General features: G+C 40.5%; 1 protein-coding gene across 1 annotated transcript in view; it reads right to left on the bottom strand.

Moving 5' to 3' along the window:
• Positions 1-216: 216 nt before the first annotated feature.
• Positions 217-22,731, bottom strand: part of SDR16C5 (short chain dehydrogenase/reductase family 16C member 5) — a 49,080-nt gene continuing 26,565 nt past the window's right edge. The window contains exons 5-7 of the mRNA XM_075828318.1: positions 18,874-19,018; positions 4,279-4,404; positions 217-463 (exon numbers count right to left, since the gene is read on the bottom strand). Of these exons, the coding sequence (XP_075684433.1) occupies positions 370-463; positions 4,279-4,404; positions 18,874-19,018 (365 nt within the window). The 3' untranslated portion in view covers positions 217-369. The remainder of the gene's footprint in view (positions 464-4,278; positions 4,405-18,873; positions 19,019-22,731) is intronic.

The raw sequence follows: 22,731 nt of genomic DNA, 5'->3' as shown, positions 1-22,731 counted from the left end.
ATTAAAAATTAAATACATAAACCACAACAAAATATCAAATAAGCTTTACTTGTAAATATAAAGTGTTACACATACACATGTATTTTTTTTATTGTAAAACTCCAGATAGTGTTGTGATATTTTTCTATTATTGGAGTGTCTCCAAAATTTGTGTCACAGATAGACTTTTTCTATATGGACAGAAACAAATACAAAATAAAGGAATTTGATACAATATATATATAAAAATTTAATTACATTTTTATTACACAAAATCAAAATTTGGAAACCTTTTTGGTTTGTACTGCTGGTCTATGAGATATTATGTATTAAACAAATTGTTTTTACATTCACAGGTTATCTTAATGCGGGTAGCTGTGCTGGCTTACTCTATTCTTTCTTGACACGGCCCTTGAAATGATCCATGAAGTGAAATGCTCCAAAGTAGTCCCCAAGAACAACTCCCAATTTTGCAGATATGATACTAAAGATAAAAAGGAGAGAGATTTTATATATTAACAAAAAAGAAAAATGTTTATATATATTTATTTAGTAAAAGGTGCCCATTAGATATCCATGGAAGCATAGTATCAGAGATTAAAGCATTTTAATACATACAGTTGCAAGTAAAAGTGAAATTACCTGGATTTTCGCATGGATTTATAATTATGATGTGGACTGATTGTTGTTATCTAAGTCACAATTATAGACAAAAACAAAAAACAAAAACATTCTAACTAAACTAGAAACACACAAAACAGTTGTACTGTTCATTTCTTTTACGGAGTAAACATTTCTCTAGCAGCAAGCGCTTCCAAACGTTTCCTGTGACTGCAAATAAGATTTGTACAACGTTGAGGAGGAATTTGACCAGTCTTCCCTGAAAATTTGTTTAGTTTCATCAATATTTCTGGGATGCCTTGCTTGCAAAGCCCTCTTCCGGTCATGCCACAGTATCCCAATAGGGTTCCAAAATTCAAATCTACTGAAGTGGTGTATCTACAGTCCTGTGTCCCAGGGCAAATGTTGCACCTGCCAATGCCCATCTCCACCCTTCCCGCTTGTTGCTCGGATGTGCGGGCCACAGTGGCGTTGCGAGTCTCAAAGACAACATAGCTATAAGACAATTTTCCATGTATGATAATATACCTCTAAATTATACAGTCAAAGTTTCCACACAATACCACTATTCATGGAATAAGTATCACCATCCTGTTACTGAACAAAACCCAGTATATACCAAGGTCTATAAACCACTACACAAAAGGACAAAATACAGTCACACTAGGACCATATATGAACACCACATAGTAACGGAATAATGCTACCATAGGGTTACTGAAAAATGTAGCCACATCATGACCACATATTTCCACCACATAGTGGCTGAAACATACCATAATACTGTTGCTGAATTAAATCCACTATACAAAGACCACTATTACCACTATGAAGTGACCATATAGTAGTATATACACACCAGTCCTACACAGGCAATCTGCAGATGATATAAGTGATTACAGTACAGCTACATCCAGTGACTCACAGGTGACATTTTCTCAGATTCACGGTCGTCCACTTTCCCATTTAGTCTTCATCTGCCAATCACGACTTTTTCCAGCCACATCTTGCCTCTATTAAATTTACTGAACAGACGTCTCTGGCTGCTTGATTTTCCAGCATATTCCCAACCTATTCAGTAATAGTGCCCCCTACTGTAATCGTGCTTGTTTTAGTGCCTCACACACTGACAGTGCCCCCTAACAGTAATAGTGCCACCGCACAGTAATTCTCCATGCTGTGCCCCCCCACACTTGTCCTTTTTAGTGCCCCCCATATAGTAGATATGTACCCACATATAGTAGATAGACTTTTCACCAATAATAGTGCAAGATTTTGCAGCAATGAAAATTACAATTTTAAAAACCTCACCTAATCCCGCTCCCATAAAATTTTCCGCCAGGCAGCGTGATGCAGAGATGTCATCAACCCTAAATGTCCCTCTAGTAGGCCATAGGCTTAAAACAGCCTGTGGCTTACCAGAGTTAGGGTACGTTCACATGGCTTATTTTCAGCCATTTTTCTGGCTGTAAACCGGCACAAAAAACGGAAGCAGAACGCCTCCAAACATCTTCCCATTGTTTTCAATAGGAAAACCGCAGTTCTGTTCCAAAAAGAAGTGCATGTCACTTCTTGAGCCGTTCTTGGAGCAGGTTTTTATTGACTATAGGAAAACCGCTCCAAAAACACGAGTTGCTAAAAAAAAAACGGCTGAAAATCAGGAGTTGTTTTTTCTTGAAAACAGCTCCGTATTTTGAGACGTTTTTTTAGTAAGTACCCTTAGTGGTAGGACAGGGAGAGAATAGTTCTCTGCTCCGCAATAATATACTAAGCGGCACAACCCCCTGCAACTGTGAGGGTTACGCCTGATCTTGTGTTTCAACTATTCTTTAGTTTATTTACTTGTGTCGCTTGGGTCAGTCTTATTGCATCCCCCAACGTCTCTTGAGATCATGGACTGCTGCCCTTCAATATTCCTATAAAATATTTTGCTGTACTTTTGAATTCATCGTTCCCGCAATGATCGCAAGGTGTTCAGGCCCAGAGGAAGAAAACATGATACTTCCACCACCATGCTTCAGAGTCGTGATGAGGTTTTGATGCACAGTGTTCTTTTTCCTTAAAATATTGCATTGTGCAGCATTTGTGCAAAAAAGTTCCACTTTTGTTTGATCTGTTCATAGAATACTTTCCCAGAAGCATTGTGGGCAAACATGACAGGCCGCAATTTATTTATTTTTTTAAACATTGCCTTCCTTCGCAGGGTTCTTCCATAAAAATAATTCTTGTTCAGCGTGTTTTTAATAGTGGACACATGTACAGAAGTTTTTGCAGTCTTCAGTAGGTCTATGCTGTTGCCCCTGGGTTCTTTCTCACCTCTTTAAAGGAACAATGTCATCACAATTTTTTTTTTAATATGTTAAAGATGTTCGTGCTTTATTAAAAACGTTTATATTTATTTGTGTGTTTGTGTTTTACTTTTTCTTATTTTTACACTTTTTCTTCCCTATGGGGGCTGCCATTTTTTTTCCCATTTCTGTATGTGTCGATTAACGACACATACAGACATGGAATACGGCAGCCACAGTCCCATAGGGACTGCGAACGGGGCCCGTTCCATCCACTAACATGTACGCCGTCTGTGTGGGAACTGCGCATGCGCCGCTCCCACACAGTCCAATTTGAAATGCGCGCCGTCCGGCGCCATTTTCCTGTGGACCGGAAGTCGCGGCCGGACAGTAAGATTACTACTTCCGGTCGCGGCTTCCGGACTTGTGCACTTGGACCAGCGGCAGCAGACGGAGCGGACGGGCCGGAGGGAGCCTCGGCGGCAGGAGCAGGTAAGAGATTTCTATGTATGTTCGTGTTTGTGTACGTTTACTACTGTATGTAAACCTACTACACTGTGTGTTAGCTCAAAAAATGGCGACACACAGTGTAGGAGGTTAGACCGTTCAAACCCCTCGTTTATCCCGGCACTAGCCAGGATAAAGGAGGGGGGGGGGGGATGCTGAGAGCTCACTAGAGCGAGGGCTTTTTACCCAATTTTGCAATGCTGCAATTTTGGGAATAGCTCCATCTAGTGACCAGCAATGGGAAATATTATAAATTAGAATTAATTTATAATATTTCCTGACTCGTGAAAAAAATAAAAAAAATGTGAACAATGTTTAATCACCTACACACTAAATGTTTAATTAAAAAAAAAAAAAAAAAAAAAATGTTTTTCTGGCAACACATTCCCTTTAAGCATTGGTCATTGTGTCCTTGACATACCCCAAGGTCTTTAGAAATTATTTTGCAGCCTTTTCATCTTGATGCATATCTATAACATCTTCTGAAAGCCATTTGCCTCGGGGCTTGTTTCACACTAACCAATCGTTCCTTTAGAAGAACAGATTTGTTAGTAACCAGGCTATGTGTGCCTTTATTTAATGCAAACATACCTGTGAAACCCACACTTGGTCTCATCTCTTTACTTGAAACACATTTTGCCAATTATCTCTTGGACACGTCATTAACACAGAAGCTCACTTAGTTTTTCTCTCTGCACTGTGGAGGTTTACTCACTGTGCTTAATAAAAGACATGAACAGTACAACCACATATTAGCAATCAATGCAGAAATCACTAAAATTTTCTTGCACCCGTAACAAAAATAAATAAATATATATATTACATTTTATATTATATAGCTTGGATCTCTTATTATCAGCATATAGAAATTCTGCAAACTCACTTTTTGAATGCAAATATGAGGTAGAGACCGCGAGGCATCACCAAGTACACTTGCTCCTTTAAGATGGCATCAACAATCTTCTTGCTAGCATATTCTGGCTCTAGAATAGGCATGAACCTAGGCCATCTAGAAGACAACAAAGCAGACGCAAGTGTAAAGATTATATTTAATCAATGGATACAAAGCGTAAAAATAAAAATTTAGTGCAGACAAGTGTAGGTGTTGCCACAGCAACGAATCTGATAATTTATTAGACATTTGAAAATATAAAACCTTAAAAGAGGATCTGTCACTAGTTTATTAACCCCTTCAGGACTGAGCCTGTTTTGAACTTCAGGACGAAGCTGATTTTTTTCAAATCTGAAATGTGTTACTTTATGTGGTAATAACTTTGGAATGCTTTTACCTATCCAAGTGATTTAAATGTATCTGCTTGTAAAACAGATAGTAATACCACACAAAATAGTTACTAGTTTACATTTCCCATATGTCTACTTTATATTTGCATTGTTTTTGAACATTCTTTTATTTTTCTAGGACGTTACAAGGCTTAGAACTTTAGCAGCAATTTCTCATATTTAAGAAAATTTCAAAAGGCTATTTTTTCAGGGACCAGTTCAGTTCTGAAGTGGCTTTGAGGGCCTTATATATTAGAAAGTCCCCATAAAATCACCCCATTTTTAAAACTGCACCCCTCAAAGTATTCAAAACAGCATTCAGAAAGCGTTTTAACCCTTTAGGCGTTTCACAGGAATTAAAGCAATGTAGGTGAAATGTACAAATTTCAGGTTTTTTTTGCCAAAATTCATTTGTAATACATTTTTTCCTGTACCACAGGAGGTTTTACCCAAGAAATGCAACTCAATATATATTGCCCAGATACTGCAGTTTTTAGAAATATCCCACACGTGTCCTTAGTGTGTTGATGGACTGAAACACCGGCCTAAGCAAAAATAGGAGCACCTAGTTGATTTTGGGGCCTTTTTTTTTTTTTTTTAGAATATATTTTAGGCACTTGTGGTGCCAAAACAGTAAAGACCCCAACAGTGACCCCATTTTGGAAACTACACCACTCAAGAAATTTATCTAGGGGTATAGCTAGCATTTTGAACCCACAGTTTTTTTTGCTAAATTTATTTTAATTAGTATGTGAAGATGAAAATCACTTTTTAAAAAATAAAAAAAAAAAACTTAGAAAGTTTACATTTTTCAAGGAATAATGGAGAAAAAAAAACAAAACACCCCAACATATGTAAAGCAATTTCTCCCGATTACAGCAATACCCCATATGTGGTAATAAACTGCTGTTTGGACCCACAGCAGGGCTCAGAAGAGAAGGAGCACCATTTGGATTTTGGATTTCTGATTTTTGCTGGAATAGTTTTCAGTACCGTGTCGCGTTTGCAATGCACTCGAGAGACCAAAACAGTGGAAACCCCTCAAGGAATTTTTCTAGGGGTAAAGTTAGCATTTTGACCCCACAGTTGTTTTGCTAAATACATTGGAATTAGTATGTAAAGGTGAAAATCTTTTTTTCAGAAAAAAAAATTGACATTTTTAATTTTTACAAGGAATAAAGAGAAAAAAGAACTACAACATTTGTAAAACGCCATATGTGGTAATAAAACTGCTATTTGGACCCACAGCGGGGCTTAGAAGGGAAGGAGCGCTATTTGGATTTTGGAGCTCAAATTTAGCTGAAATGTTTTTCAGGTGCCATGTCGAATTTGAGAGGCCAAAGCAGTGGAAACTACACAAAAAAAGTGACCCCATTTGGGAAACTACACCACTTAAGGAATCTATCTAGGAGTATAGTGAGCATTTAGACCCCACGGGTCATTTGCAGAATTTATTAGAATTAGGTCGTGAAAATTAATATCAACATTATTTCCACTAAAATGTTGAATTTTTTCAATTTCACAAAGGATAAAGCAGGAAAAAGCACCCCAACATTTGTAAAGCAATTTCTCCGAGTACAGCAATACCCCACATGTCATCATAAATATTTTTTCATTATAAATTAATTAACTCTTTCTGAACTGATCCATTTTTTGCTTTATCCTTTTCGTTTTTCCCTCCCCACATTCCAAGAGCCATAACTTTTTTTATTTTTCCGTCAATAGAGTGGTGTGAGGGCTTATTTTTTTGTGGGACTAGCTGTAGCTTTTATTGGTACATACAACTTCTTGAGCACTTTTTATTTCATTTTTTGGTAGAGCCAAGGTGACCAAAAAACAGTGACCGTTTTAAATTCTTTATTTTTCACGGCCTTCACTGTAAGAGTTAAATAATGGCATATTGGAATAGTTTGGACATTTACAGACACGGCGATACCAATTTTGTGTATTTTTTTACATTACTTTAATGAAAAAAAAAGTTTTTGTTTTTTTTTACTTTAAATATTACATTTTATGAGTCCATCTAGGGGACTCGAACCAGCAATCAGTAGATAGCTGGTACAATACACTGCAATACTAATGTATTGCAGTATATTGTCCTTTTTACAGGCTCCTGCAACAGCGCGATCGCTGTTTCTGTCCGTTATTCCCAGGTGTCAGCTGTAAAAGCGCGGACATAACTGCATGCCCAGGTGCGCAAAGTTACTGCTCACCTGGACGTGCATTTACGCCAAGGTGCGGGAAGGGATTAATGCCCTATCTTCTAACTAATCTAATAGGCACTATGCTGCTGATAACTACAGTGTAAATTGTGTTTCAAAACGTTTATTATTTTCAAAGTTAAGAGCATTTTTCTAATATGCGAATATGACTATATTGTATGGGCGCAGAGTCCGGAAATTCGGGTGGCTGTCTGCAGTCGGCCATGCCCGCAATCCTGGGCAGTGATTACGGGCACGGCTGTGTGCATGAGGCTTAAAGAGGCTCTGTCACCAGATTCTCAAATCCCTATCTCCTATTGCATGTGATCGGCGCTGCAATGTAGATAACCGTAACGTTTTGTTTTTTTAAAACGTTAATTTTTGGCCAAGTTATGAGCTATTTTATACTGGGCGTTTACACTTGTTTTACTAACTGGGCGTTGTGAATAGAAGTGTATGATGCTGATGAATCAGTGACCAATCAGCATCATGCACTCCTCTCCATTCATTTACACAGCAGCATCACGTTCTTACTAGAACATGATGTGCAGCCACATACACAGACATTAACGTTAATCAAGTGTCCTGATAATGAATATACATGACCTCAAGCCTGGACGTCATGTGTATTCAGAATCCTGACACTTCTGAATCTTTTCTGTGAGATTCCAGAAAGCCACGCGTAATCTCGCGAGATTACGAGGTAAACGAGATTTCGTTTCCCTTGCTGGAAATCTCACAGAAAAGATTCAGAATTCTGAATACACATGACGTCCAGGCTGGAGGTCATGTGTATTCATTATCAGGACACTTGATTAACGTTAATGTCTGTGTATGTGGCTGCACATCGTTCTAGTAAGAACACTATGTGCTGTGTAAATGAATGGAGAGGAGTGCATGATGCAGCACACTTCTATTCACAACGCCCAGTTACTTAAATCAAGTAAACACGCCCAGTTAAAAACACAATACACGCCCAGTTGTACATACGAAAAAAAACACGCCCAGTTGTCCATTTAAAACCTCATTTGCATATATATATATATATATATATATATATATATAAAATAGCTCATAACTTGGCCAAAAATGAACGTTTTAAAAAAAACAAAAAACTTTACTGTTATCTACATTGCAGCGCCGATCACATGCAATAGGCGATAGGGATTTGAGAATCTGGTGACAGAGACTCTTTAACTCTTCGTTTTCTCTGTGGCAGTGTAATATTTTACTTAGCGCTCCTCCAGGAAGACGGTCACAGCTGCAGCTGTAGATGAGTCGTCCTGGCACGGCAAAAAACGATGCAGGGTCCATCTTCCAGGAGAAGCACCGAGTCCCTGTGTTGAACAACCTGCGGCCGGTATTATAGCTAAATTAGCATATTTAGAAAAAATGCACAGAACGTAAATAAAAGTTCTTGAAAAAGAAAATTACTCTAGTTATCAGCATCATAGCACCTATTAGATTATTAATCTATTAACCCTATATTCTTACTAAACTAGTGACAGATCTACTTCAAATCTTATTGGTTGCTATGTGCAACACTGCCAGTGCTTGTCAGCCCCAATTTTCATACATGAGGCCCAATAAGAGTTCCATGACTCTTCAGCTCCCATTGTCTCCTTTTAACCCCTTCCCGCTTTGGCCACTTTTGACCTTCCTGACAGAGCCTCATTTTTCAAATCGGACATATTTCACTTTATGTGGTAATAACTCCGGAATGCTTTCACCTATCCAAGCGATTCGGAGATTGTTTTCTCGTGACATATTGGACTTTGTTACTGGCAAAATTTGCTCGATACGTTCAGTATTTAATTGTGAAAAAACACCAAAATTGAGTGAAAAATTGCAAAAATTAGCATTTTTTCTAAATTTAAATATATCTGCTTGTAAGATAGGCAGTTATACCACACAAAATTGTTGCTAATTAACATCCCCCATATGTTGCCATCGTTTTCTGAACATCCTTTTATTTTTCTAGGATGTTACAAGGCTTAGAACTTTAGCAGAAATTTCTCACATTTAAGAAAATGTAAAAAGGCTATTTTTTCAGGGGCCAGTTCAGTTGTGAAGTGGCTTTTAGGGCCTTATATATATTAGAAACCCCCAATAAGTCACCCCATTTTAAAAACTTCACCCCTCAAAAGTATTCAAAACAGCATTTGGAAAGTTTCTTAACCCTTTAGACGATTCACAGGAATTAGAGCAAAGTAGAGGTGAAATTTACAAATTTTGTTTTGCAGAAATTCATTTTTAATCCATTTTTTTTTTGTAACACAAAGTTTTACCAGAGAAACGCAAATCAATATTTTTTTCCCAGATTCTGCAGTTTTTTAGAAATATCCCACATGTGGTCCTAGTATGCTTATAGACTGAAACACAGGACTCAGAAGCAAAGGAAAATCTAGTGGATATTGGGCCTCCTTTTTATTAGAATATATTTTAGGCACCATGTCAGGTTTGAAGGGCTCTTGCGGTGCCAAAACAGTGGAAATCCCCAAAAGTGACCCCATTTGGGAAACTACACCACTCAAGAAGATGCTCTAGGGGTATAGTGAGCATATCTACCCCACAGGTTTATTGCAGAAATTATTGGAAGTAGGCGTGAAAATTAAAATCTACATTCTTTCAAATAAATTGCAGGTTTAGCTATTTTTTTCTAATTTCCACAAAACCTAAGGGAGAAAAAGCACCACATTTGTAAAGCAATTTCTCAGATGTAAAACAATATCCCACATGTGGTCATAAATGGCTGTTTGGACACACAGCAGGGCTTAGAAGGGAAAGAGCGCCATTTGGCTTTTGGAGATCAAATTGAGCAGAAATGGTTTGCGGAGGCCATATCGCATTTGCAAAGCCCCTGAAAGACCAAAACAGAGAAAACACCCAAAAAGTGACTCAATTTAGGAAACTACACCCCTTGATGAATTCATCTAGGGGCGTAGTGAGCATTTAGACCCCACAGGTTTTTCATAGAATTTATTAGAATTGGCAGTGAAAATAAAAACAATCCTTTTTCTTCAATAAGATGTAGCTTTAACTAAATTTTTCATTTTCCTCAACAAATAAAGGAAAAAAAGAACCCCAACATTTGTAAAGCAACTTCTCTGGAGTACGGAAATACCCCATATGTGGTCATAAACTGCTGTTTGAGCACACGGCAAGGATCAGAAGAGAAGGAGCGCCAGTTGGCTTTTGGAGAGTGCAGATTTTGCTGGATTGGTTTCTGGTCACTATGTCGCATTTGCAAAGTCCCTGTGGGACCAAAACAGTGGAAACCCCCTAGAAGTGACCCCATTTTGGAAACTACACCCCTCAAGGTATTCACCTAAGGGTGTAGTGAGCATGTTAACCCCGCAGGTGTTTTGCAGAAATTAGCGTGCACTTGATGTTGGAGTGAAAATTTGATTTTTTCCATAGATATGCCAATATGTGGTGCCCAGCTTGTGCCACCATGAAAGGACAGCTCTCTTATTATGCTGTTTCACCCGGTTTCAGAAACACCCTACATGGGGCCCTAATCTTTTTCTTGTACACTCTACCAGGCTCAGGGGTGAAAGAGTACCATGCTAAGTTGAGACCTAATTTGGCGACTTACACAGTATTGGTTCACAATTGCAGAAGCTCTGATGTGAAATGATAAAAAAAAACAAAAACTGAGAAGTGACGCAATTTTGCAAACTACACCCCTCAAGGCATTTATTAAGGGGTATAGTGAGTATTTTCATCCCACCCCAAGATCTTTTCCATAAACGATTGCGCTGCGGATGGTGCAAAGTAAAAATTAAAATTTTACCGCCAGATATGCCATTTCGGTGGCAAATAGGTCATGCCCGGCTTATGTCACTGGGCATGTTAAAAGTGTTCTTCTGGATATTGCGATGCCATATATGTGGTAAACTGCTGTTTGGGCACACTGTAGGGCTCAGAAGGGAGGGAGCACCACTTGGCTTTTGAGCGTGGATTTTGCATGGTAGTAGTTTTGTTTGGAGTTTTAGTGGTATTTTAGTTTATAATGTGGGGGTATACATAAGCTGGGCAGAGTACATCAGAGGCATAGTCAGGTGTTATAATAATGGGGTAAAAACAAAAAATAATCCATAGATATTTGTTACGCTGTGAAGCAATATCTTTCTCCCCAGGCCAGTGTCACACTGATAAATGTCCTTCCTTATCCCCCTTTTGGTCTACACTCTCCCAGCAAAATTCCCCAAAATGCAAAAGGTGCAAAGTATTATCCTGGTAGAATACGGGCACCCTTGCTTCCAGCAGATATGTTTCATGTACAATTCCTGCGATACCGAATTATTAGCACTTTGTATTACAACTTTTTGCACACTAAATTTATTTTTGTAAAAAGAATGTATTTTTTCTGTCGCCATGTTGTGAGAACCACAACTTTAAAGTTTTTTTTGCCCACTGAGCTGTATGAGTGCTTGTTTTTGCGAGACGAGCGATAGTTTACATAGGTACCATTTTTGGATATATGCGACTTTATCACTTTTTATTTCAATTTCTGTAGGGCAGAGTGACCAAAAACCAGAAATTTTGGCATTGTTTTTAATGTTTTTTTTTTTTTACACCATTCACCGCGTGGAATAAATAATATTTTTATAGTTCAGGTCGGTACGGTCGTGGCGATACCAAATATGTATGGTTTAGTTTTTTTTTCAATAATAAAGGACTCAAGGGAAAAAGGGCGATAGTGTTTTATTTTATTACTGGAAACGTATATTTTTACAACTTTTTTTTAAGCGTCATGCACACGACCGTAGCCATGTGCACGCCCGTGATTTTCGGGTCGGGCGGCAGCGGATTGTCAGCCGCGAGCCGCCCGCGGCCATTATTTGCAGAACACGGCCGTAATAAGGCTTGCCGGTTCTTTCTGCGGTGCAGGCTCCTGGGCCATGCACGGACTGTGAAAACCACGGTCGTGTGCATGGCCCCATAGGAATGAATGGGGCCATAATTCTCCCGTGGATTTTCTGGGGAATTGCGGCCGCAACACTCGACACTAGGGGACTTGAAGGTCCAACTGTCAGGTTTTTCATTTTCAATTTCATTGCTGGGGTGCCAATGAGCTGCAAACATTAAATGAAGTGCTCACTTTTGACCGCTGCATTTAAGGGGTTAATGGCAAGGATCGAAGCTAACTTCGGTCCCCGCCATTACAGCAGGGTGTCAGCTGTAAGATACAGCTGACATTTAGGGATGATGGCACGGACTCCGCTTCTGAGACGGTGCCATCCATTTTGTCATAAGTATACGACAATTTGTGGGAAGCACATGCTTTCTATCACATATAATTACAACAAATGTCGGGAAGGGGTTAATAGACACCAGATGCCGACCGAATGGCTCTCCAATAAAGCTCATTGGGCTGATGGGTGCTGCAAGAACCTGGTGCTCATAAAGGGCATCCCAACTCCTTTTTAAAACACACAGTAAAAGGATTCTAGAGGTTTGGCCTGTACTGATCAAACAATTATGCCAGAAGTATATATTTAATTACAAAGGGCCAGTCTCCTCTCCGGACATGTTTATTTTTGTAAATAATTGCATTCCCCAGGATATAAAAATTTTGAAGCATATTTTCTTAGAACTCTACGTTGTGCCATTCCTCGGTTATTACACTCGTTAATTTATTCATAAGTTTCTAACTGGGTGTTACTAGTTGTGGTATGTGCCTACAAAAGCTAAAAATGTACAATCAGGGCTGACCGAGTGAGACTGTAGGGACACGCCCCTTTGACAAGGTGATTGGTAAAACTTAGTTGTCAATTTATTCATAAATTTCCAAGTGGAACAAGAGAGGAACTGTTATTACATGGGAATACAAATATTTACTAAAACAGACATGTCAGGAGAGGGAACAAATTCTCTTTAACCCCTTCAGGACACAGCATGTTTAGGCCTTTTGGACGCAGCAGATTTTTTCAAATCGGACATGTTTTACTTTATGTGGTAATAACTTTGGAATGCTTTTATCTATCAAAGCGATTCTGAGATGGCTGACATATTGTACTTGATGTTAGTGGAACAATTTGGTCAATATATTAAGTATTTATTTGTGAGAAAACACCAAAAATTAGAGAAAATTTGCAACAATTAGCATTTTTCTAAATGTAAACGTATCTGCTTGTAAAACAGATAGTAACTATTGTGTGGTATTACTAATTAACATTTGCCATATGTTTACTTTTTGTTGGCATAGTTTTTTGAACAGCCTTTCATTCCAGGACGTTACAAGAAGAACTTAAAGAGGCTCTGTCACCACATTATAAATTCCCTATATTGTACATGATGTGATCAGCGCTGTAATGTAGATTACAGCAGTGTTTTCGATTTAGAAAGAATATCATTTTTTGACAGAGTTATGACCTATTTTATCTTTATGCTAATAACTTTCTTAATGGACAACTGGGCGTGTTTTACTTTTTGACCAAGTGGGCGTTGTGGAGAGAAGTGCATGACGCTGACCAATCAGCGTCATACACTTCTCCCCATTCATTTACACAGCACATAGTGTTCTAGGTAGATCACTATGTGCAGCCACATACACACACATTACCGTTACTCAAGTGTCCTGACAGTGAACATACATTACCTCAAGCCAGGATGTGATGTCTATTCACAATCCTGACACTTCGCTAATGTTTGTGTGAGATTTACAGCAAGGCAAGCGTAATCTCGTTTTAAATTACAGTTTACAGCGTAATCTCGCAAGATTACGCTTGCCTTGATGTAAATCTCACACAAACGTTACTGAAGTGTCAGGATTCTGAATAGACATCACGTCCTGGTTGGTAGTGATCTCTGTTCACTGTCAGGACACTTGAGTAACAGTGTGTATGTGGCTGCACATAGTGATCTAGTAAGAGCACTATGTGCTGTGTAAATGAATGGGGAGAAGTGTATGACGCTGATTGGTCAGAGTCATACACTTCTCTCCACAACGCCCACTTGGTCATATAGTAAAACACGCCCAGTTGTCCATTGAGAAAGTCATTAGCATAAAGCTAATATAGGTCATAACTCATTACAGCGCCGATCATATCATGTGCAATATAGAGCACTTAGGCTCTGTCACCATATTATCTTTAAACCGCAATTTCTCACATTTTCCAGAAAATTTCCAAAACCTATTTTTTGGTGGACCAGTTCATTTCTGAAGCAGCTTTAAAGAGGCTCTGACACCAGATTATAAGTGCCCTATCTCCTACATAATCTGATCGGCGCTGTAATGTAGATAACAGTGGTTTTTATTTTGAAAAACTATCATTTTTGACAAAGTTATGAGCAATTTTAGATTTATGCTAATTAGTTTCTTAATAGACAACTGGGTGTTTTTACTTTTTATCAACTGGGCGTTGTACAGAGGAGTGTATGAGGCTGACCAATCAGTGACCAATCAGCGTCATACACTTCTCATTGTTCCAGCCCAGATTCTTTCACTGCACAATCACACTGTAACAATGGGCTGGAACAATGAGAAGTGTATGACGCTGATTGGTCAGCGTCATACACTCCTCTCCACAACGCCCAATTGGTAAAAAGTAAAAACACGCCCAGTTGTCTATTAAGAAACTAATTAGCATAAATCTAAAATTGTTCAAAACTGTCAAAAATGATAGTTTTTCAAAATAAAAACCACTGTTATCTACATTACAGCGCCGATCAGATTATGTAGGAGATGGGGCACTTATAATCTGGTGAGAGAGCCTCTTTAAAGGTCCTTATATATTACAAACCCCCATAAGTCACCCAAATTTAAAAACTGCACCCCTCAAAGTTTTCAAAGCAGCATTTAGACAGTTTAACCCTAAAAGTGGAGGTGGCATGTATAAAAAAAAATATTTTTTTCCATTTTAATAATTTTTTTCTGTAACACTGAAGGTTTTTCCAGAGAAAAGCAACTCAATATTTATTGTCCAGATTCTGAAGTTTATAAATGTGGCCCTAGTGTGCTAATGGACTGAAGCACCGGTCTCAGAAGCAAAGGAGCACCTATTGGATTTTGGGGCCTCCTTTTAATTAGGATATATTTTAGGCACCATGTCAGGTTTGAAGAGGTTTTGTGGGGCCAAAATAGTGGAAACACCCCCAAAAAAGACACTTTGGCAAACTACCCCACTCAAGGAATTTATCTAGCGGTACAGTGAGCATTTTAACCCCACAGGTTTTTTGCTGAACTTAGTGGAATTAGACCGTGAAAATTAAAATCTAAATTTTTTCCAATAAAACGTAGACGTTATAAATTTTTACAAGACAACGAAGAGAAAACACCCTAACATTTGAAAAGCTATTTCTCCTGATTACAGGCATACCACATGTGGTAAACTGCTGTTTGGATACACGGCAGGGCTCTGAAGGGAAGGAGCGTCATCTGGCTTTTGGAGCTCAAGATTTGCTGGATTGGTTTTCAGGTGCCATGTCGCATTTGCAGCCCTAAAAGAATTTATCTAGTGGTATAGTGAGCATTTTGATCCCACAGGTTTTATGCTGAATTTAGTGGAATTAGGCCGTGAAAACTTCTATTGTTTTTTTTTACGGCGTTCACCGTGCATTATAAAGGACATATTTAATTTATTCTGTGTGTCGATGAGATTACGGCGATAACCTATGTATATAGTTTGTTATGTTTTACAGTGTTTGCATGATAAAAATCAGTTTTAAAAAAAAATATTTTATTTTTTGTGCCGCCATAGTCGAAGCCCTGCTGCACACGACCGTAGCCATGTGCACGGCCGTGATTTTCGGGTTGGCCGGGGGCGGTGTTACCTGAAAATCGCGGGCTGTGCACTTGGCCGCGGCCAATAAGACATGCCTGTTCTTTCTGCGGTCCGGGCTCCTGGGCCACGCTCGGACCGTGGATACCACGATCGTGTGCATGGCCCCATAGGAATGAATGGGGCCGCAATTCTCCCGTGGATTTTCGGGGGAATTGCGGCCGCAAAAGCTAGTTCGTGTGAATGGGGCCTAGGAGAAATAACTTTTTTATTTTTCCATCAAGAAAGCTGTGTGGGGGCTGGTTTTTATTGGTACAATTTTTGGGTACATGCAACTTTTTAATCCTTATTTATTCAATTTTTTGGGAGCTGAAGTGACAAAAAAAACTGATTCTGGTATTGTTTTTTTACAGCATTCACCGTGCAGAATAAATAAAACCTTTTATAGTTCAGGCCGTTACGGACACAGCGATAATTTTATTTTTTCTAACAATAAAGGACTTTATAAGGGCGATTTTTAATTTTATTACTTGGAACTTTTACTTTCTATTTTTGTAAATTTTTCTTAAACTTTTTTTTAATTTATTTTTTTAGTCCCTCTAGGGACTTCTAGATCCAACTGTTGGATCGTTATATTATCCTGCAGTACTTATGTATTGCAGGGTATTATACCGGTCAGTTTCACACTCGAACAGGACCTAATCTCCTTACGCAGATGGCAGACCCGAAGGCCTTTGTTAGGGCTCTGGTTGCCATAGCAACCATCGGCACCCCGCAATCGCGTCGTGGGGTGCCGTTGTAACTCATATGCGCTGGTCGCTATTGACTGCCGCATTTAACGGGCTAATCCCACCTGAGGTCTTCCCTCAGTACCAAGGCTGCTAGTAGCAGCCAGTACTGAGGGATGCCGGGCTGCAAGGAACGCCTGTGCGCTCTGTTAGAAATTGCTTAATCGCTGCAGCCCGTTAATCTACGTGGGCTGGTCGGAAAGGGGTTAAGCTAACTGTACATAGTTGCCATAGATGCTGACTATTTCTCAATAAGGGCCTGTTCACATCAGCGTCGGCTTCCGTTTGGGGTTTTCGTTCATCTATTCCATCAGAGGAGCAGATGAACGGAAACAATAATGTAGTCGACTACACTATTGTTTCTGTAAAAAAAAAAAAAAAAAAAAAAAAAAAAAAGGAAGCTTTACGGAGCGGAAACCAACCGAAACAAAATAATTACCATTGAAATCAATGTAATGCAGACGAAAGCTATGGTTTCCGTCCATCTGATGGAATAAATGAACGAAAACCCCAAATGCAATGCGACGCTGACCTGAACAGGCCATAAGAAAGTGTCTAAATCCTGGAGCTCAATAACTCTCCAGCGATGACATACCGTCACATGTGACCACTGCCACCTGTGATTGACAGAGGTGGTCACGTGTCGATAAGACCTTGCTGGAAGCCGGGTCAGAAGACACCGGCGGGGACCAGGGAAGCGTTGCTATGGGAGCGCCAGGGGAGGGGAGTAAGACGTTTTTTTATTTTGAACTATCTGCACTTACAGATCTGCAGGTAATCCACAACAATCGGGTTTGCTTGCGGACTTTCCCCATTAAATTCAATAAGGAAAATCTGCAACAAATCCATGCAGATTTTAAAACCCTCACAACAGGTCAATTTCTGCATGGAAAATTTTCATAGAATGTGGATGACATTTATTTAAAATCACATCCACTTTGCTACCAGTCAAAAAAAAACAAACAAAAAAAATCCGGCAGCAAATCCACTGTGTGTCAATGTAGATGTAGCCGAAGACTTTTCTGCAAACAAGCTTATTCTTTATAGAATGGAAAGCTCTGCAGTTTTCGAATATAGTTTAATTCCTCACAATTTTTCTAAGATCTGTTTTGTTATTGAATAGGAACTTTAAATTGTTTACTTTCAGATACTGAAAATCTACCCTGGTCAAGTGAAGGATCACACAGGTACTAAGCGCCTTAAGGTATGTTCACAACGCTTACTAAAAAAGGTCTGAAAATACAGAGCTGTTTTCAAGGGAAAAGAGCTCCTGATTTTCAGCTGTTTAAGCAAATTCGCGTTTTTACTGCCGTTTCTCTATAGAGTCAATGAAAAACGGCTCAAGAAGTGACATGCACTTCTTTTTACGGGGCATATTTTGCAAAACACGCACCGGGCACTGATACACATCCGTGTGCTGTGCGTGATTTGCGCATCAAATCCATTGAAATTAAAAAAAAAGTGCTTTGCGAGTGTGTGAAAATCACATGCCACTCTCAAAGCACAGATGAAATAATGCAACGCACCAGATTTACGCAAGTTTTTACGCACGTAACTCTGTCACGCTCGTGTGCATGTAGCCTTAGAAGGGATTATCAGCTTTGGACAAGGTTTGTTAGACGAGTTCCTTGACAATAAGCTGAACACAAAGTGTCCCCTGCTGGGACCCCCAGTGATCATCTGTAATTTTTGGGGAAACCTGGCATTACACAGTGCCCATTCATATCAATAGATTGTCTGTGTAATGCAGGACAGGTCAGGTCTTCCAGAGTGAGAGACGCTCTTTGAAACCACTGTCCATTCTGACCAAGAGATGAGGATCCCGAACAGATGAACCCCCTGTATTAACTCAGAATTTCCTAATAGGTTATATAGAAATGGGTTTTCTAAAGTGGACAACCCCTTCATGGGTGAGGACTGGGATTTTATAGATTTCCTGCTTCTTCGTAGGAACCCTTAACCATCCTCTCTGTCTCGTCTAGAGCTTGTTGGAATTGACCATTATAGTTTAAGTAATAGCAAATGCAAACAGTTGATTTTTGAATGAATTTAAATTTTCCTTAGTGTTGTTTTTTGCCTTATTGATTCATCTCAGTCATTGATGTGTTTTTATATTTATGGTGATATGTTGCTTCCTTGTTGAATATTTGATAAAGGGTGCGTCATCATTTATCCACATATAATGTCAGGATTAGCTAAAGAAGACCATATGTCTAAGAAAATTGCAGAATGTGCCCCCCACAGCAAAAAGCTTAAATAGCTTTACGGTAGCCCGTGGTGAGAACTTTTACTCCTGGTTGATGCTTCATTGTAGCAAAAAAAATAAAATAGAGATGCAGGAAACATGTTACCGAGGATACGAGCCTAATGTAGCCCACATTTTCAGTGACACTGCACATGGGATAAAGTTCTTCTATAGCAAATCATAAAATACTTTATACAATTTTTTGATGAAATATTACTTTTCTATAATACATACTTGCTTGTACATCCATCAAACATTCCGGTGTTTATAAAATATGGGCATACAATTGTGGTCTTCACCCCAGTCTTTCCCAGAGCTAACATTTCGAGCCCAACAGATTCTGCAAACCCAACAGCTGCAAATTTACTGGCACAGTAATCTGTTAAAAAACAAAAAAACATTCACATATGTATATTTTTTTTTTAAAATATAGATATTATTATTTTTTTCCCACATCTAAAAAAAAAGATAACAAAAAACACCACAATGCCAATTTTACTTCCCGGTAAAAAAAAAGAAATACAAATTTCAACAATAAATGATAATTATCTATAAAAGTTTTTGAGCAAAAATATCCAGCACAGGGATTTCAGCATTACCAAAGATTATATTTCTTGACAAATCCTTAAAAACACAACCATATTTCCCACATCTTTTTAAATATTTGGAATTTCCCAGGGAATCTGGACCTCGCATGTTCTAAACTCAAGTCTTGGAAGTCAAAATAGTCCACGGTCTCAAATTAGGGACTGAACAAGACAGTCAGCTTGCTATCAAAGTTCAAAGTATTGGCAAAATTTTTATTACATTCAGGTTACGGTGAAAACACCAAATACAAAGCTCCTGTGTCGGTTTTACATTTACCTTAATCACTTGGTTAATATAGAATACATTCTTCCAATATTGGAGCACCTTCAGGTCTCCATTTTGCATATTCTGCTGCGTCCCTTTTCCCAATTTTGAACAGGAAGATGGCGGAATACTATAATCTTTGTGTGAACATAAATTGTGTAACTGTCTCCATAACTCTGTAATACTTTTTATGATAAAGTGGTTAACTTGTTCCAGAGCAAAGTCCTAATCATTATCCCATATTTCATGTGATTTAATAGTCCAACCCTTGTTCCGATTAGAGAGCAGCATAGTGTAAATCATTGAGATTACTCCTTTAATAAAAAAATTTTATTATAAGTTTTAACCCTTCCTATAGTCCAATTTTTCTTTATTTTTGGTCTTCAGGCTGGCATACCAATGCTGAACATAACAAAATATTTCTGTGTCAAACCAAATTTCATTCGAAATTCTTCAAATGGTAATAAATTACCATCAATACAAATCTGTGCAATTTGTATTATGCTTTTATTAATCAAACATTTTCAGCCCTCCATAAAACCTACAGTCCCTATGCAATAATTATCCCACAGGGGAGTAAAGCTTAGGGACTTTAAACATGACATTGTCCTAGGATGGCACAAGTCAGATGGTGAAATGTCTGATTTCCTAGATCTGCTCCGGTTAATTGAGAAGCGGAAGCATCTAGGAGTAACAGCTCAGCAACAAAGCTGTAGAGCAGGCAAACTCACAGAGCACAGGCAGCGAGTGCTGAAGAGTTCCAAATTGCCTCTGGAAGGGACATCAGCACAAGAAATGTGCGTTGGAAACTTCATGAAATGGGTTTGCGTGGCGCTATCTGCAAGGGGGGGGGTCTGTGCGTGGCGCTATCTGCAAGGGGGGGTCTGTGCGTGGCGCTATCTGCAAGGGGGGGTCTGTGCGTGGCGCTATCTGCAAGGGGGGTCTGTGCGTGGCGCTATCTGCAAGGGGGGGGTCTGTGCGTGGCGCTATCTGCAAGGGGGGGGTCTGTGCGTGGCGCTATCTGCAAGGGGGGGGTCTGTGCGTGGCGCTATCTGCAAGGGGGGGTCTGTGCGTGGCGCTATCTACAAGGGGGGGTCTGTGCGTGGCGCTATCTACAAGGGGGGGTCTGTGCGTGGCGCTATCTACAAGGGGGGTCTGTGCGTGGCGCTATCTACAAGGGGGGGGGTCTGTGCGTGGCGCTATCTACAAGGGGGGGGTCTGTGCGTGGCGCTATCTACAAGGGGGGGTCTGTGCGTGGCGCTATCTACAAGGGGGGGTCTGTGCGTGGCGCTATCTACAAGGGGGGGTCTGTGCGTGGCGCTATCTACAAGGGGGGGTCTGTGCGTGGCGCTATCTACAAGGGGGGGGTCTGTGCGTGGCGCTATCTACAAGGGGGGGGTCTGTGCGTGGCGCTATCTACAAGGGGGGGGTCTGTGCGTGGCGCTATCTACAAGGGGGGGGTCTGTGCGTGGCGCTATCTACAAGGGGGGGGCTGTGCGTGGCGCTATCTACAAGGGGGGGGCTGTGCGTGGCGCTATCTACAAGGGGGGGGCTGTGCGTGGCGCTATCTACAAGGGGGGGTCTGTGCGTGGCGCTATCTACAAGGAGGGGTCTGTGGGTGGCGCTATCTACAAGGGGGGGGTCTGTGCGTGGCGCTATCTACAAGGGGGGGGTCTGTGCGTGGCGCTATCTACAAGGGGGGGTCTGTGCGTGGCGCTATCTACAAGGGGGGGTCTGTGCGTGGCGCTATCTACAAGGGGGGGTCTGTGCGTGGCGCTATCTACAAGGGGGGGTCTGTGCGTGGCGCTATCTACAAGGGGGGGTCTGTGCGTGGCGCTATCTACAAGGGGGGGTCTGTGCGTGGCGCTATCTACAAGGGGGGGTCTGTGCGTGGCGCTATCTACAAGGGGGGGTCTGTGCGTGGCGCTATCTACAAGGGGGGGGTCTGTGCGTGGCGCTATCTACAAGGGGGGGTCTGTGCGTGGCGCTATCTACAAGGGGGCTCTGTGCGTGGCGCTATCTACAAGGGGGGGTCTGTGCGTGGCGCTATCTACAAGGGGGGTCTGTGCGTGGCGCTATCTACAAGGGGGGGTCTGTGCGTGGCGCTATCTACAAGGGGGGGTCTGTGCGTGGCGCTATCTACAAGGGGGGGTCTGTGCGTGGCGCTATCTACAAGGGGGGGTCTGTGCGTGGCGCTATCTACAAGGGGGGGGGGGTATGTGCGTTGCGCTATCTACAAGGGGGGGTATGTGCGTTGCGCTATCTACAAGGGGGGGGGGTATGTGCGTTGCGCTATCTACAAGGGGGGGTCTGTGCGTGGCGCTATCTGCAAGGGGGGGGGGTCTGTGCGTGGCGCTATCTACAAGGGGGGGGGTATGTGCGTTGCGCTATCTACAAGGGGGGGGGTCTGTGCGTGGCGCCTCTAATTTTTTTTCTTTTAATCTATTGTTGTGATAACTCCCTTATACAACTATATCGCTTCTAAAATGTAGAAATGGTTTCATGCTCGAGCTTGAAACTTTGCCTCGGGTGCAGGAGAACCTAGCTACGCCTCTGAGTGTGATATTAAAAGTTATGGTTACTAGATTTCTGAAAATGGGTCGTTGATCCAGGGGTATATGCCAATATTTGGAGCCGGGGAAACATTTTTTTTTCTCCAAGATGAGGTATTTCCTTACTCTGGATGAACATTGCAGGATAATAGGCTGAACTGGATGGACTTAGGTCTTTTTTTTTTAGTCTTACATATTATGAAATTCAAGATGCCAGATTCCTTTTTCCCCCCAGCATCTGCTGTTGGTGTGGAGTTGGGAGACCCACATAAACATTAGATAGTCTGGTCCCACCGACTTCGGCAAGTTCAGCTGACTTTCATTTAATGTGTATGGGCACCATAAGAGTTACTAGATAAGGATGAGCAAAACAACTAGTGCCACATACAGAGTTGCAGTTTAAAATCTGTAAAACTGCAGACGATCAAACACATTTCTGACAAAGAAGTGACCATAAACTTTGCTCTGCATGTGTGGCTTATGTACTTTAGTCTTGACATCACTTTGAATGATAAGATATTGCAACTATATCAAAGTTCACTCATTTTACTAATATAATTCTGCAGGGTAACAAGTACTAATCATGTCAAGGTATAGCAGAATACCTAAGGCTTTATTCACACGACCAAATTTTTCATGGCCGATTTGCACCCGTGCGGTACCTGTTTTCACGGATCCCTCATAGACT

The sequence above is a fragment of the Rhinoderma darwinii genome, chromosome 5 (genome assembly GCF_050947455.1).
Source record: "Rhinoderma darwinii isolate aRhiDar2 chromosome 5, aRhiDar2.hap1, whole genome shotgun sequence".
NCBI lineage: Eukaryota > Metazoa > Chordata > Amphibia > Anura > Rhinodermatidae > Rhinoderma > Rhinoderma darwinii.
This window is presented reverse-complemented; position numbering and strand designations above follow the sequence as displayed.